The sequence below is a fragment of the Micromesistius poutassou genome (assembly GCF_964030765.1).
Source record: "Micromesistius poutassou genome assembly, chromosome: 1".
NCBI classification, from domain to species: domain Eukaryota; kingdom Metazoa; phylum Chordata; class Actinopteri; order Gadiformes; family Gadidae; genus Micromesistius; species Micromesistius poutassou.
Window position 1 is genome coordinate 10855727 of NC_140271.1, and position 17960 is coordinate 10873686.

Below are 17960 nucleotides of genomic sequence, written 5' to 3' on the forward strand. Positions count from 1 at the left end.
TCTCATGTTTACTCTAGTGGATTTTGAACCATGCAAGTTTGATTTAAAATGCGTGTTCTTTGGAAACATATGTTTGCAACAATGTTTCTTTGTTGTTTTTTCTCTTCGCCTTCGGGTCCAGCTTCTCCATATGTTTGAGAGCTGTTGAGCAGGGCCTGTGGATGTGCCTATTGGTGCAGCAGACAGTATGAGAGGTTTAATGTATAAACCAGAAGCATGTGACATTGATTTCCTGACGGGCTATTCCCATCCGAAGGAAAGTACGGCAGTACATTGACTGCACAATGACATCCTCTCTTCTTGTGACTGATGTAGCGAAGGATGGGCAGAGGCGCAACTTGCCAGGCAAGGCGCTGTTGCCGCTCGTCCGCGATCCGCCCCCTCAACAATTCGGCAACTGCCCCTCAAAACTCCTGTGCACGTCCGTGCTTAGGGCCCCCACAGACTCTAGAATCGCCTCTGAGGATGGGTTATGTTTTCTTCAATGCAGCACCTGATTGGTTTTGAGGTTATATTCTATTCAAAGTGGTTGCAGTGCTTCTGGAAGATAGGCCTGTGGTTGGAAAGAATAGGACATGAAACACAGACAAACACTTGTGTCTGCCCCTTAGCGCCTGTGGGGCCACGGGTACAGCTGATGGCCCACGGCCAGGAATCATTGATGCTAGTTAATCACTTCAGTTACCCAAAGCATGCTTTTAAAATGGTTGATCTTTGTATTTCTGTCGAGTCACGCGATGGAAGTACCCCGACATAGTGCTACACTGCGTTAAAATTAAGCAGTAAAGCATTGTCCCTCCTCAGTGGCCCTCTAGAGTTGTGGTATGTTGAGCTAAAGCAGCAGAACTGCAGTCTGTGTATAAATAACTAGTAATAACTGGTGTCAGAAGTATAAAATGAGACATTAAACTACTATTAAATGCTATAGGTTTAAGAAGTCTGAACTTCTCCAGATACTTACAAAGCAGAGTTGGCCATTATCAGAATATAATCCCCAAATGGTTATGGCGTGTTTTCCTCTAGCTCAATGAATACTGTGCATAGTATTACTGGTGCATTACATGATAATATATTATCGTTCGTCGGACCTCTCTGTATATGCGTATATGTATAATTGATCCATCTATACCTAGATCTGATGTATCTTTCAGCTCATGAAGCTCTTTAATATTATCAGTATTTGATCATTTTATATTTAATCATGGATTGTATTATTATTATTATTATTATATTTAATTGAGATCACGCCTCCTATGATACATCATTTAAACACTGTGATCATTATCGCAGGGCAGTCTGACACATTATCTGACATAAAGGATTTTGTTCCGTGCTCCCGCCTCCTGAAGTGACAGCACTTGTCCAGTCCTGGTTGTTCACTGTCAGCCCTGCTCCTGCTCCAACACACAGGCCTGGCTGGAGAGCCAGTCCCGCGCCCTTGGCCTCTTCATCGATGGCAGGTTCCTGACCCCGGCTGACAGACAGACTCGCGGCCTGACCGACCCTAAAGGTGGTGATCAGCAGGGAGCTAATTGTTTTTAGCTCTGGCTTTTTAAGACTTGCTAGGACTTGGAAACAAATGATGATATAAACTGTGTTATTATAACTAAAAAAACATATTACTTTATTACACATTTTTGGGAAAGGTAAGGTTGTTCTGTACATTGACCTTTGTTTGCGTCACGTTTCTCCATGACATGCACATATTCAAGTCTCCCAGTAGCTTGCCTCTTAGTAATTCACTCACTGCCTTGAGGTCCATAACATTAACATAACATAACATTGGTCAACATTGCAGAACACTGAATACACTATATTTACCATGCAAATGGCTCACTTGTCGCAAGCTACAGTGCAAAATGTGAGGTTGCTACGCAGGAAACCAGAATGTCTAGTTCCCTCAGAAGATAACTCATATTATTGCTGCATTAAGTTCTATATACGCCTGTCTTGTCATCTAAAGATAATATCTATTATTTCCATATATTTGCATAGAGCTCTCTCTATTCTCTATTTTCTAAGTGAATGTATTGTTCTTAACTTTGTGTGTGTGTGTGTGTGTGTGTGTGCAGGTGACTGTGTGTGCAGTGTTGTGTGTGCTGTGGAGGAGGACGTCATGCCTTGTTTCTGGGCTTGTTTGCATTCGGATCACAAATGGGGAAGGCTTAGAAGACGTCAGTGGTTACTATAGCTACGTAATTTATCTGTGCGACACAACTTTAACTTTAACTTTTTTACTTTAACCAGAACAAAGATATCAGCCTCCTCGGTCCTTTGAACATGATAAGGTCCCTCAGGTCTGAGGGCACTGGATGCGTGACATCGGATTTTGGATTCTAGCTAGGTCATGTGTCTTACAGAATTAAGAGGTTTATCTAGATTGAAATGAGTGTGGACAACAAATACATTTATTGGCAATGTCATTACTTTGGACCACGGAAATCAAGTAATTTCATGACTAGAAACTGAAACAATCTACTACAAATATTTGGTACCCTATTTGTTTAGAAATGTAAAAATGAACCTCAAACATTAAGGTTTCTGTTTGTTTGTGTGTGTGTGTGCGTGCGTGCGTGCGTGCGTGCATGCGTGCGTGCGTATGTGCGTGGGTGCGTGTGCGTGTGTGTGTGTGTGTGTGTGTGTGTTCCCCAGATGGGCGAGCGCCCTGGGTCAGCACGGCCAGTGTGTGGGGGAGCTGGGCGACCTGTCCCCGGCCTCCTGCCCCCCGGCCTCCCTGGTGCGGCTGGCCCAGTACTACTCCAGCTGGGCGCAGCTCCGCGACGCACGCCTGCCCCACTGGAGCCCGCGGGGTGAGCGACGGGGAGGGGCTGTGTGAGCGCTAGTAGCTGGGGGCGGCAGTAGCTCAGGAGGTAGAGCGGGTTGGCTGGTGACCGCAAGGTCGCTAGTTCGATCCCGGGCTCCTCCTAACCTCACCCCTAACTGCTCCTGACGAGCCGGCTGTCGCCTTACATGGTCGGTGTGTGAATGGGTGAATGTTAGGCAATATTGTAAAGCGCTTTGGATAAAAGCGCTATATAAATGCAGTCCGTCTACCATTTCATAGCTTCAGTAGCTTCTTGTTTATTTGTGTCCTGAGAGTGATGGAGGGGATCTGTACCGGAAAGAGGAAGATTTAGTGGTCTTACCCTCTACAGTATTCTTGTAAATATGCTTTCAGCAAATAAGTGCATGCATAATAATTTGTGCGTGTAACGTGTGTGCATGCTCGCGGGTTGTTGTGCACAACCCCGGGTTCTGGGCTGTGTCTGTGTGTTGTGCTCATGGTTTCTATGTGTCAGTTGGGTTTTGGTGTCCTCTGTGTGTCGTCTAGGTGTGGTGCTAGTGGTGGCCTCGGATGACTGCCCCCTCTATTCTCTGATGCTCAAAGTCCTGCCAGCGCTAGCCATGGGTAACACACACACATACACACACGCACGTGCACACACACGTACACACACGCGTGCGCACACGCTACAACATACATGCAAAAACATAATGAAACATAATGACATAATTAACAGACAAATGACTTCTTACTCGTATCTTTTAATTTCCCCGGTTATGATCAGAGTGCGCCATTAACATGTGTGGCATATGTGAGGGCTGTACCATTATGAAAAAAATTTAATTGTGATTTGCGATTATTCATTGCAGACAGATTGTCAATTCCATTAATATGTTTCGGAGTCAACTGTATATATAAAACAATGAGAATAAAGCAGTTGCTATACAATTAACCTTGGCTGTTTTGCAGGAAACTGGTTTGCAGGAAACGTTCTGACTGGGAGCCCTGTGTCTCTGGGGGCCACTGTGGCTCAGAACCCCACCGTCAACTCTGTGACCTACAGCGGCAACAAGCAGGTGTGTGTGTGTGTGTGTGTGTGTGTGTGTGTGTGCTTGCCCAGAGTGATGACACAGACAACTGGCAAAATTGCAGTTTATATTTTGGCACTGGCCAATGGCAGGAGACTAGAAGCATGCGATGTGATTGGTGCTTGCTTACCCTCTAAGAGTTAGTTATTCAGTTATCTCAGCTGGTCTCTCCTCCATTCTCTGATCCTTCTCTGTCCCCCCGGCGGTCTCCCCACAGGACGGCGTGGCGCTCTGTAAGGCCACGGCAGGCCTGGGCGTGGCGGTCTCCGTCTCCGTCGGCGCCACCTGTTTGTTTACAGTTTACAGATGAGTGCATAATAGAATAGAATAGAATTCTTTGTTGTTGTTTTTTACAATTATTGCACATTGTGTGTGTGTGTGTGTGTCCGTCCATAACCAAGCAAGTTTATGTGGCCTTATTATTATTCATAGAATGTGGGTTGGACTTTACATTTACATTTAGGGCATTTAGCAGAAGCTTTTATCCAAAGCAACTTACAACCATTCATACACACATTCACACTTGAGTGTCCACCTCCAGGCTCAGCTAGGAGGAGCCGGGCATCGAACCAGCAACCTGCTCTACCTCCTGAGCTAAGCCGACCCTTGAATAACAATTTGATTCGGTGGTGTGAATAGCATTTCACTGCATTTGAAATTGTTTCACGCATCTTGTATTCGTTTGGCCTATTCAGGATTCTGCCAGACAACAAAATACCAGTCAACAAAATACATTTCAGTCCCTGGAGATAAGATCCCTTGCATAGCCACGTTTGGCCTCCAAACCTTTATGAAACCCGTTGCTCAAAGCGACAGGCAGCCAGTGCAGAGAACCTGCATGAGTGATTATCATCATTAATGGAGTCTCCTCTCTCTCGGTACAAGACACAATACGCGACAAGCTTCTCATGCATTAGTTAGTTAGTAGTTAGATATATTTATTACCGGTTTCTCTGTGCCCCTAGGTCCAGTGGGTGCTGTGCGTGCAGGAGAGCGTGCTGGACGGCGTGCTGGCCCGTCTGAGGCTGCGGCTGGCCGGCCTGAAGTGTGTGTCCCTGGCCACCACCGCGCCCGCTCTGTGCCACCTTATCATAACGCTCCTACACACATTTGGATACCTATAAAGGAATCCAAATGGTTGGAAGCCATGGGGATAACACACTCCTCCTCCATCTTAGAACTCTTGGCCCAAAACATTTTTTTCAATTTAAAAGTGTGTTCTCTTTAGAGCCATTTGTCCGTGCTGGTCTCCTGTAAAAACATGGCAGGGCAGCATAGGGGGCTCCATGGAAGAGGAATCACTTCCCAGTCACCAGAAGGGCTCATTTGGCACAAACAACTCTATACACTTTTTTGTGTGGGTTTTTGTGTGTCTTTCTAAATCTCCCTGAAATAGATTTATTTTTTAAAGGAAAACCAAACACAGCTTATTTTAGATTCAAAGTGATGTAGCAGCACTCAAAGTGATAGTAGTGCTACAAATGGGGCTATTGCTTGTGTTGAATCCCACTAGCAGTGTTTGGTGGTAACATCAATCAAAAGTACTGAACAATATTGCCCCGATCCTGAATAGGGAACAAAAATCTCAACCAGTAGTGCGCTAGAAGCCTCTTCTGCATTTTGATAGTGAGCGGGACTAGCTGAAACCGGGTGTTTACTGTAATGTCCTCTGTGGTTTCCTCTGTTCCCCAGCGAACCACAGTCCTCATGGCCATGCAGCCTCCATCTGGACAGAAGACCTCACCCTGGCTCTGGAGGCTGCCAAGAGGTGCTCACACACGCTCACACTTCTTTCTCTCCATCAGCCTATCCCTAGTGCCTGTCCGTCTGAGGTACAGCGTGTCATTAGATACAGATAGATAAGAATCTTATCTATCTGTATCTTATGACACGCTGTACCAGATCTATGATAAGACGACGCTTTCTTGGTGTAAAACAAGTCATTTCATGCTGTCATGCTCTCAATCCTGTGAGACAAATTCACGAGACAAGGACATTCAAAGACAGCGGCACCTGTACGGACGGGGGACAAGAGGTGAGACGGGAAGGGGGGGGGTGGGGGGGTGAACTGCACGACAAGAGTACACAACAGAGAATTACAGAGAAGGGAAACTCATTTGCACAAGTGGATGAAGATTTTACAGACACTTTACAGTTTGTGTTTGCTGTTAATAGCTGCGCAATTACAGATCCTCGCCTCTAGCAACATGATCACTCAAAAAAAAAACGAAGCAAAAGAAAGTGAAACACCCCGATCACCCAGATTTAAGCTGGTCTGCCATCAGACTTTAGATTATGATGTTAATACAATTAAGATAAAATAATTAATGAATTAAGATTATTAATCAAATGTCTGATTTGTGTGACTACCCAAACCCACAACTGACCTGTTCTACCTGAAAATGTGGTGAATTACGTTGTCCGTTACATTTGCCCCCTCCTCTAGGGTCTGTACCAGTTCCTCCAGCCCTCCGCCGCCTCCCCCTCCCTCCCCCGCTCCTCCCCGGCCCCCCTGGACTACGACAAGTTTGGATCGGCTGCATCGCCCACCATCGTTCCTACGCCGAGGTGTGTGTGTGTATGTGTGTGTGTGTGTGTGTGTGTGTGTGTGTGTGTGTGTGTGTGTGTGTGTGCTACTTTCCCTGTACACTCTCCTCACTTTGATTCTCTGCTGAATCCATAACTGTTTTCTTTCTCTCTCTTCCATTCATTCATTCATATATCCCCCCCCCCCCCCCCTTCTATCTCCTCCCTTAGTGCCCCCAAGTTCTACCAGCAGTTTGTCGCGGGCAAGTCGTGCAAGTCCGAGTCTGGAGGCAGTGTTGCGGTGCAGGCACCAGATGGCGCCAGCGTGCTGGCCTACTGCCCAGACGGGGAAGGAAGGCCGTCCGCAACGCGGTGGAGGCCGCCAGCAAAGTACAGCCTGAGTGAGACTCAAATGTGTACACACGCGCGCACACACACACACACACACACACACACACACACACACACACACACACACACACACACACACACACACACACACGCGCACACGCACACACAGGTAGAGTGAGTGTTTTTTTTTCCAAACATGAGAAACAGCCCAAACTTACAACTAGCACAAAGTATATTTTTATTGCCATAAAGTGAGCCATCAGATTTGACCCGCGCATGCTTCACACCAACAGACCCGCTGTCTACACTCGGAATCAAGTAGTTTTACTGCACAATGCAATAGAAAACCGCCCAGCTCTAATTAGCAGTTGTAAACACAGGTTCTATAAGGACAGAAGCCAACTGGCAGGCGTAGAGTCAGTTACACAACACACACTTGAACCACTGAGGCACATTTGACAAATATATGCAACGTACCCTAATAGAAAGGACATTTGTTAGTAATCTGTTTAATATTAAAAAATGTGATTGACATGTTCAGGAGATGGCGTGTCTGTTTGTACTTGTCTCTTAGTGTCTGTTTGTACATGGGTCAGCTACAGTAGGGTTAGCCATTTACAAACATGGTTGACTGCGCGCGGAGCCAGGGGGCAATAAACTGTTGGGCATAAACCACTGTGGTCACATCAGCGACTACACTGTTATCAATGTATAAACAGCATTGAACTGCATTCTGTCTGATTCAGTGGGACAGATGATGTAATGATTAATTGCTATTTCCAGAGGTGAATGGGTTTGTTTGTCTTTCTTTTGCTTATTAATATAACATAGCTTATAGGGTTAGGGTTAGCTTGTTTGTAGTGTCGTTCTAATATCTGCCGTGTTCTTTGGAAAATCAGGATCAGAGTCAGGATCGCTTTTAACTCACTTTATTTGATTAAAGGTCCGGTATAATGTATATGAAGCAAAAGGAGGGGAATTGTACAAGCACACGTGGAGATACACTTAGTAGGGCATTTGATAAAATGCGTTACCTGGAGCGTTCTGCCCCCTTGGACTATGTGTTGTGACTTTATGAATGGGTGGGCGTGGCCTCCGTAATGCGCTTTGATTAGCTAAGCATGGTGCTGAGCTCCTGCTTTTTGGATATGTGTGCTCAGTGCTGGTCCCTTGTGGCTATGTGTAGGTATTACGGTTGTTTTCGTGGCCTTGGTCTCTGGGCTTCTCAGACACCTGGCCTGCTGATGTCACAAGAATGGATACGTGTATGAATGGCTCTACACATGAACGGATGCCTCCCTAGTCGCCAAGGACATATCTGGCCTGATCAAGCTAGAATCCGGGTTTGATCCTAACCTCTCGTGGCTATGTGTAGGTATTACGCTTGTTTTCGTGACCTGGGTCACTGGGCTTCTCAGACACCTGGCCTGCTAATGTCACAAGAATTGATACGTGTATGAATGGCTCTACACATGAACGAGTTCTTCCCTAGTCGCCAAGGACATGTCTGGCCTGATGCATGCTAGAATATGCTACAATGCTAAAATACGCTACATATCACACTCGAAGGCTATAATTTGACATAAAAAAAAAGCCTTGCTTTAGTTCACTGAGTTACTTGAAACTTTATGATTTATGGACTTTGCATCCGTGGTTCAGTTGTTCATTATTGAACCTGCAGGAGTCAACTTAAATGGCCGCTATGTCTTTAAATGATCAATAATCCTAATGGGAGGGGATGGTATTTGGCAGGTGGAGCCACATAAAGTGGAGTCATCCTTATACACTGATTACTGAAGAAAAAAAATTCTCACTAATCACCAGATCCTGTTAACTTATTCCTAACAATGAATGGATAGTAAATCGCCCATGTCAGAAGGGAAAACTATTGTATGACCCCTTATAGAATATTATAGCCTATACATGTCTGATAGAAAAGCCTGATGAAGAAAATCTATGGACATACAAATCATTATATTACGACTCAAATCCAACCTTAAGAAATATCTGTCTTAGATCCATACCTGTCTTCTTTTTATCAAAGGGTATGAACCCCATGGTATGTAAAATAAATTATATCACTGGCTTTTGAGATTAGTGCAATTAACTACACAAAAAACCAGCTTGTCGGTTGTCTATCGTCGTCAATGCTTTCTGCCCCCTGGTTCGAGGGCCTATCTGCTGTGGCGTTGCCTAGTAACCTGTCTGTATGTTACCCCCTCTCTCCCCCATCGTATAGCTGGATGAAGAAGGGGCCTTCTGCACTCGCTCAAGTCGCTCTACTCCCTGGCCAAGGGGCTGGAGGTGAAGTTGGCCGCAGCCATCAGCGCCCAGACCGGCCTCTCATTGGACGAGGCCGACCTGGAGGTGGAGCTTAGTGTGGACCAGCTCACTGATTGGGCAGAACGGTGCAGCCAAACCCAGGGCGGCGCTTCGGTAAGACTCATGTCATCGTGTTGATCTCTGAAAAAGGAAGCTTTTACAACAAACTATTATTTGCGTTTGTGTTTTGATTTAGTTATAAACACGTCTTTGTTGATGTTCTCCTTCCAGGCGGTCCCCCAGGCTGGCTCCGCCCTCTCCCTGCCCCAAGCGCTGGGGGTGGTCGGGGTCATCCTCCCTGACAACAAGCCCCTCCTCTCCCTGGTTACACTGCTCGGGGCGGCCGTCGCCATGGGCAACGCTGTTGTCATGGTGCCCAGTCAGCGGTACCCAGTTCCAGCCTTGACTTTCATCCAGGTCGATTTTAAATAAAACAATTTTGGGATGAGGGGTGGGGGGAGGTGGGGGGGGGGGGTGAATGGTTATGGCTATGAGCACAATGGAAGTGCAAAAACTATTTGTGTTTCCTTGTGAGGCTGTAGCACATTAGCAAGCTACAGTATGTAATGTATGGTGAGGTCAGTGATAATAGTATATAATGCATGGTGAGGCCAGTGATAATAGTATATAATGTATAATGTATGTTAGTATTATATACTGTTAGAACCTACTGGTTCCAGTAGGTTGGATTTAGTGATGCTTTGAAACATCTATTGTTTATAATGTACACCTCAGCACTGATTACAAACTACAGCCGAGTCGTTACATAATGATTCAAAACAAAGTTGTAGCGTACCTGGTTCAGCTATTTTTGTTACGTTTCCCGCTCTCTCTTCCTCTCTCCGTTTCCTGTCCCCCCATCTCTCCTTCAGAGTCCCTGTTCACCAGTTCTTCCTCCCTGTCACCCTCAGGTGCTGCAGGCCTCCGACCTACCAGCAGGCCTGGTCAACATCATTCCCGGAGCCCGGGATCAGCTGACCACGGCTCTGGCCAATCACAACGTCATCAAGGCCATCTGGTACTGGGGCAGCCCTGAGGTACAGACAGAAGCTGTGTTTGATACAAGCATGTTACATCACAGCCTTATTGTTCGTGATGGATTCAGGTTCCCATAACTAATCTTATGGATGTTATTACATTTAATTTCAAGTCACAGACTAGGATTGATCGACGGTTATTTATATTATATTAGCCTTTGTTCGGCGAAGGTTACGCATCAGTAATTCAATTCAGATGTCTTCATTAGCATTGATAAGAACAGGTTTCAGTCCTGAACTCTCTTGTTCCTCTCTGGTTCCGTAGGGCTGCCAGTACCTGCAGCACACCTGCACCGGCCCCTTCAAGAGCCTGTGGCTTCACAGCCGGGGGCCCGGGGAGGAGGAGACCTGCTGGGCCCCAACCAGCGCCTCCTTCCTGGAGGAGACCTGGAACCAGGCCACCCAGTGGCGAAGTGTTTGGATCCCCACCGCCTAGGCTCCACCTCCACCCACATCACCCACCTAGGCTGGACCACCATCATCTTCTCCATCTTATTTTTCGTTAATGTTTTCAGTGCAACCCAAATTATGAAGAAGTTACCTCTGCTAGTGTTTGACAGAATAATATAATTTTAATGTGTGAAGAGGCGTTGCTGCAATCTTGACGGTTAACGTTCTACCTCTCTTGTATTCAAACAGGCCTTCTACTGTATAATCCCCGGTGAAAGTACTTGCTTTGGTAGCAGTCGTTGGCCGTACGAGATAATAATATTTATCTTTCTACAAAATGATCTGATTTAAACCTGTATATCCATTACTGCCTTGTATTTCAGTTTATATAAGCGTTGATTTCTTTCTTGGTAACAATAATTCTTGGCACTGAACAATGTGTAATCTTCAGCCAGCGAACTACATTAATCGTTTGATGGCATTAACATTCCCGGGAAAGCACTTCGTTTTTCAAAATGTGTGAAAGCCATGCCTTTTGTAAAATGTTTGTTATTAAAATCGAATATGTTATAAAAAATGTGCTGCATCACATTCTTCTTAAGAGCTAATAAAGAGCTGATTAAGATATGAAATTGGAATTGTTGCCTTTGCTTTGTAAGACACTTTGGGAACTGTGTACTTTGACTTGTATTTGTACTCATATACCTGACGTGATACCCAATCCTGTTTCTTTTTCATTCTCCTCTCCTGTCTCACCTGCTCTCTCTCACTGACATGCACACAGACACACCAACAAGATCCTACAGGATGGCCTTTGTGTCACAGCCATGAGTCACAGCCATGACAAAGCAAAACTTGTCAGCAGACCATGAATCTGCATTTACACAAGACTGCTAGACACTATTCTCACTGGTGACCAAGCACAAAATACCCGTGTGAAATGTCTCACCATACATCTCGTGATTTAAAAACAAGAACAGAATGTACCATCTGTGCTTTAACTGTACTGAACTGTGGTAGAGCTCTGAATAGAAATGGTTTCAGTTAGTCTAAGGTTCACTGTGCCTTTTGACTTGACCCACTTGGCTGTTGTTTTTATTTGATAGGATTTAAGAGGATTATAAAAAATGCACAAGTCATGACATTTCGCCCAGCTAGTTAAGTTGAGTAAAGTCAATAGTAAGTTGCCATGATACACTACAGTCAAGAGTATTAAAGCCACAATAATGACTACCCTCCACTCTGGCTCTGTGCAGTATCACCTTTTGTGTTATTACTCAGAGACCATCTTTGGCAACATAAAACAAGAAAACAACCCCATGTATATACTGTCGCTTGTCGTTTTTTCGTATCAGTCAATCTGAAGTTTATCACACTGACACCCATGAACTTGCTCGGGAGTGAGAGAGGGAGAGTGAGAGGGAGTGAGCGAGTGAGAGAGCTACAGGTTGGTTGTTGTGGTTAGCTTGTACAGGGGACAGCTAACATTTTGTAATTGACCAATGTTCTATGTAGCCTAGATACGAATAATGTACCAGTCATGTAATTTGGAACTTTATTATACATATTGTTAAACAAAAGAACAAACAGCAGCACATTTTTTCCATTTTTATTTGTCCCACTTATTGATAATGCAAGAGTAGCAGGCCTGTTTATGATGAAGGGCTGTTTCAGTCCGCATAGTTTTGCAACACTGTTCTTTAGTGAAGTTGTAAAACCATATAACAGAATCACACCATCTGATAGTGTGATGTGAAATGAAGGACATTGTTCATTTCGCAGGCTTATTTTTCAACAGCATGTCGACCTTATATGATCTCTTTCCCTTCTCAGATTATCCTGGGATGCGTTTTAAACATTTAACACAATAATAACACTAATTCGAGACAGTATGACTACTACTACAATAGGCCTGCAGCTCGGCCGAAACGTCATCACCTCAATAAAACCTCTTAACTCGGAGTGTGCGGTACTACTTCTTTCTTTTTCAAGTTTTAGCCCAGTTTGCCAGCACCTCTTGATCTGGTGTGCGTTTGCATCTCTCTCATATAGGGCAATAGGCCTACAACTGTAACACACAGGGACATTCATTGGAAAAACACCTGTGGGGTTTCAAATAGAGGATTACACTCTAACATTGTATAAAAAAAAAAAATAGGTTTTTAGTATTTGTTTACTTTAATTTTTTAAATTTAATTGGAATATTTTTCCAAGATATTTGGCCCTTAAACAAAATAACCTCGTGATATGTAAATGAGGGCCCCGTTCCTCTTTGACAGCCCGCCCATTTCCTGCTCAGCTCGTGACTCGGTTGGCCCTAAAGTCCGCGGCGGTGTGTGTGTGTGTGTGTGTGTGTGTGTGTGTGTGTGTGTGTGTGTGTGTGTGTGTGTGTGTGTGTGTGTGTGTGTGTGTGTGTGTGTGTGTGTGTGTGTGTGTGTGTGTGTGTGTGTGTGTGTGTGTGTGTGTGTGAGGGGGGAGGGGCGTCAACCGTCAAGCCAGCCTATAAATACAGAGACCGCTCGCAGAAGACTTCACGCCGAATGGAAGAGATCTTGCTTCAACAGTGTTTGAACGGAACTTCTTCTTTCATCCCTTCTTTGACTCAATTTCGATTAACTTAAATCGACAACCTTAACTTATTTAAAGCCTCAAGTCTATATAGAAACAGATACTCTATTTTTGCTACTTTTTTATCAATAAAACTACCAAACGCCAGCAAAAATGACTTCTCAGATTCGTCAGAACTACCACCAGGATTGTGAGGCCGCCGTCAATCGGATGATCAACATGGAAATGTACGCCTCCTACACCTACCAGTCTATGGTAAGAAAAGCTAAAGTAATTTGGTAAAATGTACTTGCTGCTTCAGCTGTTACATGTGTACCAAAAATTGTCGAGTCATTGTCATCTCAAATTGTCCTGCGCCGACACTCGGTTGAAAGTGCTGCGTCATGTCTGCTTGTTTGGAGTTGTTACCATAATTGTTCCGGATGACTCGACATTTGGCTTTACGAAATCCTAGCCAAATTATTACCTTGCGCGTTAATAACTGACATGGATGTTATTCTGCCGAGTCATTGTCAACTCTATTCACTCATCTCGCCTTCTCTTCGTGTCCCCAGGCGTTCTATTTCACCCGTGACGACGTAGCACTGCCTGGCTTTGCCTCCTTCTTCAAGGAGAACAGCCACGAGGAGCGGGAGCACGCCGAGAAGCTCATGGCCTTCCAGAACAACCGGGGCGGGAGGATCTTCCTGCAGGACATCAAGGTGAGAAGGGCCGCTGCTGGACCGCTTACCATCTCCGTGTAGCACGGAGGAAGTGTTATTTTTGAGAGCCAAGAGTGATGGTTGCAGTTATTTCCCCACATGGGACAATGGAAGTAATTTTTACGGTGACACTAGTTGATTCTTCAGATGGACTATCTTGCATGACTAGGCGGATTTGGCCAGTACATTTGTAACTTATTTAAACGACCGCTGGTTTGACCCTACAGAAACCAGAGCGTGATGAGTGGGGCACCGGGCTGGAGGCCTTGGAGGCCGCCCTGAAGCTGGAGAAGAATGTGAACCAGGCCCTGCTGGACCTGCACAAGATTGCTTCTGAGCACGGGGATCCCCATGTGAGTAGAGCAACTAATCCACTTCCTCTTCACCGCCACAAAACCCATCTTTATTTTTTTGGAATAAGTAACCAAAGTTGATGTTTTGATTACAGAAAGCTTCCTAACTCACTGTCCACCTTCCTGTTTACAGATGACTAACTTCCTGGAGGCCCACTACCTGAACGAACAGGTGGAGGCCATCAAGAAGCTGGGTGACTACGTCAGCAACCTGCGTCGCATGAGCACCCCGCAGAACGGCATGGCCGAGTACCTGTTTGACAAGCACACCCTCAAGGGCTCCAGCTAAACGCTCAAAGGCTTAAGTCTATTGATGGGACTCACAGGCGTGCTGTTTCTGTCTTAAATCAACATCTGGCTTCTCTGATCTCTCGTTTCTACTTTGAATAAAGATGGCAAGGTTGTTGTCACTGAATGGGGAAAAAATATATTGTTTCGTCAGTGTGAGGGTTCTCATTTGAGCTGTGAGATCTTCCTAAACGCCTCTTTGAACTGAGTCTGAATAAAGTACTTTGAGCTGGAGTTTGGTGTCCTTGGTTTCTTTTGACCAACATGAAACCCATCAAATTGGTTTGACATGTGCTATGACCAAATGGGAATGGTTCTGGGGAACGTCAGCCAAATGATAATTGGCTAATTGATGGTTTAGGGGTGTGACTGCATAGCTTACAGAGACTACACTTATGGGTAACTGTTTGTGTAGCAGCTTCTGACCAGACAGCAGCACCTGATGGGAGAGGGATGGCAGAAATAGTTAAACACTGCATGAATTGATGGGAGGGGCGGAAGTTTTAACTGTTCTGGCTATACGTCCCCTACACAAAGGCTTGTCAGTCCAATGCTCAAAAAAACCTGGACTAAACACCCCGAATTATTTTCATAGTTCGAGTCTTGCTCCTTCAGAGAGGCTTAGAACCCCACGTGGTTAGACGCTCCTGGCTAATCCGTCCTGACCACAGGCCGAGGTGTCGTGCTCAGCTCCACTATTGGTCTCTGCGGGTTTACCTGGACTATCTTAACGGGGGAATAAAAACAACCAAACAGAGTAGAAAGGAGTCAAATTAAGGTAAGCGTGCTCGGTTTTAATTCCAATACTAACCCTTTTCTTATTTTTAAATGACGCTTATTGGACCGATCGGTTCGCTAATTGATAGCAATTTGCGTGTAAAATAAAAAAGATAATTCTGTTGCACTCAGAATGGAGGGGAGGAAAATTTCAATAAATAATGGTCAGTTTTACTACAATTTACTGAATGTTTTACAGGATTCTTTTTCCCTGTGATTTGATTCCCTATCTGGTATCCTTCATTATTAGATTGCTCCAATTGACAGGCTACCTCCTTGGTTGTGACGTTGCTGAATATTATGATGATGGTGGTCATTTCATGAAAATATGGCACACGCATAAAAGTAGCCTACTTGTAGCAGCTATGTTGGCCTAAGCCTATAAAGTCGACCCTGCTTGGGCTACATATCCTATACATTAGTATTAAAGTCTTAACCTAATGGTGACGTTAAGGTAATAAAATACTTAGGTTACTTTTGATGACCGTTGAGTAAATTGTGATTTGATATAGGGCCTTCATGTAGTGAGGTTCAATTACAGAACAGAATGCCAGTGTCTGCTCATACAGTTTGCAACAGCAAGGTTAAGCTTTTGGCTATCCCACAATCCTGCAACCTTATTTGCGCCTCCAATCTGTCACACCCAGCTAAACGGGTTTGAGTGGACTAAGGAAAGGGATCTATTTGATCAACTACTGTTATACATATTTTTTCATATTCTAAATAATTTGTCAATGTATAGTGCTTCGCTAATTTGGCTACTTAAAACATCTTAAAATTAGCAATTTCAAAATGTTGACATACAATTATAATATATATATATATATATAGAGTTTATACATATAAAGTCTCAGACATTTTGTTATCTGTTGTATATACGTGTCTGTTGCCAGAACGCGACACTCTAAAGTAAAGGCACTGCACCTCAAACACTGGTTAACACTGAACAGGTACTTCGTTATGTTCCCCCCTGTGAACGTGCACGTTTCCTACAGGTAGTCCTTCCCCTCACCGGACATGGGGGTGAGAGGATAACCTGCAAGGGGACCCAGACATCCCATAACACAGCCAATAAAATAGACCATCCCTGCTCTGAAATGCATCGCTTTAGAAGGAACGAAAGCTTCACTGTGTTGTCACACGGGACTTAATCTCTTGTTGGCTATAAGCAGCTTCGCTCCCTTACCCTCTCCTCTAAGTCCACGACCTTATCTCTGGAGACGCTCCCGGCCGAGTGTTCTAACGGGGCCTTTCTGACTGTTTACATTGGAAAACAGCAGATGATTTTGAACACCTGATTCAAATCAGACCCTTATATCAGTTCATTAAACAGAGACATGCACCTTTCCATAACACATTGGGATAGAGATGGTGGAGGGTGTGTGTGTGTGTGTGTGGGGCTCTCAATAATAACATAACATACAATACAACAATAACACACAAACATATACAAAAGTTGTATATTCAATTCAATTCAATTCAATATACTTTAATTGTCCCCGTGGGGAAATTCGTTGTGGGCTTCACAGGTGGTCTGCAGTTTGACAATAAAAACAATCAAACAAACAAGAAATAAAAATCAATCAATCAATCAATAAACAACATACGTTACCCATACCAACACAGCACATAGCAACAAAAAATGGCAGTTGCCCAACCGTTACAATACAGTGCACAGTGTTTTATCAACTGAAGGCTACAACTACATATGTGCATTCATGTGTATATGTTTGTTATTGGAGTATATATTCCATATAAGTGTGTGTGTGTGTGTGTGTGTGTGTGTGTGTGTGTGTGTGTGTGTGTGTGTGTGTGTGTGTGTGTGTGTGTGTGTGTGTGTGTGTGTGGATTGTAATGATCATTACTGTCAATAGCTAACTGTAACCCACAGCACAAGAAAAGTGTTTCAGGTCTGCAGGATTGTATTGTATTGTGCAGAGTGACAGTAAGTAAGTAAGTATTTTTTTCTTCAGAAAAAGCAACCAGTAATGTTGACTAGGTTTCTATATTTCTGCTAATAATTTGGTATTCTTTGGCTTTCAATTTGTAACACAGAAAATGATATGCCATCTTGCCATAAAAGGTAAGGAATGCCTAGTTTAAAGATCTACAGATATGAATGAAATATTCAAAAGAAGCTGTATGATGTGCAAAATGAAACTATTATTAGTCATTTTAAAATATTTGTAGTGTCAGAAGTTTGCTTGCTACTTAATAACATATTTCCTACTATATTTTGTATCAACTCATTCTGTGGAAGACAAATTATATTTTGATGAAGACGTCCCTATTACAGCTCTTTCAAATAAATATGTATGTCAAAATAGACATTGCTATCATTCATATTGTGATATTGATATATATCAATATCACATATATATATATATATATATATAAACTGTGCAGCCCAAATCACAAATAGGTGGGTTGGACCTAGAATGTTCTGTCTATCTCCTGTTGGAGGGTCAAACGTCTCTCAACCCTGCCCAAAGCACTTGGAATAGTGTGGCTGTGTTATAAAAATGCCACCAAAAATCTGTATTTAAACTGCAATGCAAAACTCAATGGTTTTGTTATATTAGTCTATTTTAATCAATTCTGAATTCGGTCATCATCCCTACTCTCTTAAAAAAAAAATAGAACACAAAAGAGGATACGGGATGAAACAGTGTGCTTGACTCCTTGCCAGAGGATTCTGGGTTCAATCCCCAATTTTAGCACCATGGTTGTACAACTATATATATATATATATATATATATATATATATATTTAG

At 43.9% G+C, this 17960-nt stretch overlaps 1 protein-coding gene and 1 pseudogene across 2 annotated transcripts; both read left to right on the forward strand.

The window, feature by feature from the left end:
* The first annotated feature begins 737 nt into the window (after nucleotides 1-737).
* Nucleotides 738-10809, forward strand: LOC311388911 (aldehyde dehydrogenase family 16 member A1-like; annotated as a pseudogene). Its single transcript, XR_014684319.1, has 15 exons — nucleotides 738-743; nucleotides 1387-1513; nucleotides 2643-2810; nucleotides 3332-3409; nucleotides 3755-3861; nucleotides 4091-4171; nucleotides 4839-4920; nucleotides 5566-5641; nucleotides 5776-5908; nucleotides 6320-6441; nucleotides 6631-6800; nucleotides 8990-9186; nucleotides 9304-9489; nucleotides 9984-10109; nucleotides 10375-10809. The product of XR_014684319.1 is annotated as an aldehyde dehydrogenase family 16 member A1-like (transcript).
* A 2206-nt stretch (nucleotides 10810-13015) lies between these two features.
* Nucleotides 13016-14643, forward strand: LOC311344769 (ferritin, middle subunit-like). The gene is made up of 4 exons (XM_084469113.1): nucleotides 13016-13322; nucleotides 13622-13768; nucleotides 13996-14121; nucleotides 14255-14643. The coding sequence occupies exons 1-4, from the start codon at nucleotides 13221-13223 to the stop codon at nucleotides 14408-14410; spliced, it is 531 nt and encodes a 176-aa protein (XP_084325239.1). The 5' UTR covers nucleotides 13016-13220; the 3' UTR covers nucleotides 14411-14643.
* Nucleotides 14644-17960: the final 3317 nt, after the last annotated feature.

Bases quoted from the DNA above. Each gene is read 5' to 3' on its own strand.
- LOC311344769 (XM_084469113.1), top strand. From the start codon at position 13,221: ATGACTTCTCAGATTCGTCAGAACTACCACCAGGATTGTGAGGCCGCC. The intron at 13,323-13,621 runs GTAAGAAAAGCT...TCGTGTCCCCAG, and splicing joins CCTACACCTACCAGTCTATG to GCGTTCTATTTCACCCGTGA. The intron at 14,122-14,254 runs GTGAGTAGAGCA...TCCTGTTTACAG, and splicing joins CTGAGCACGGGGATCCCCAT to ATGACTAACTTCCTGGAGGC.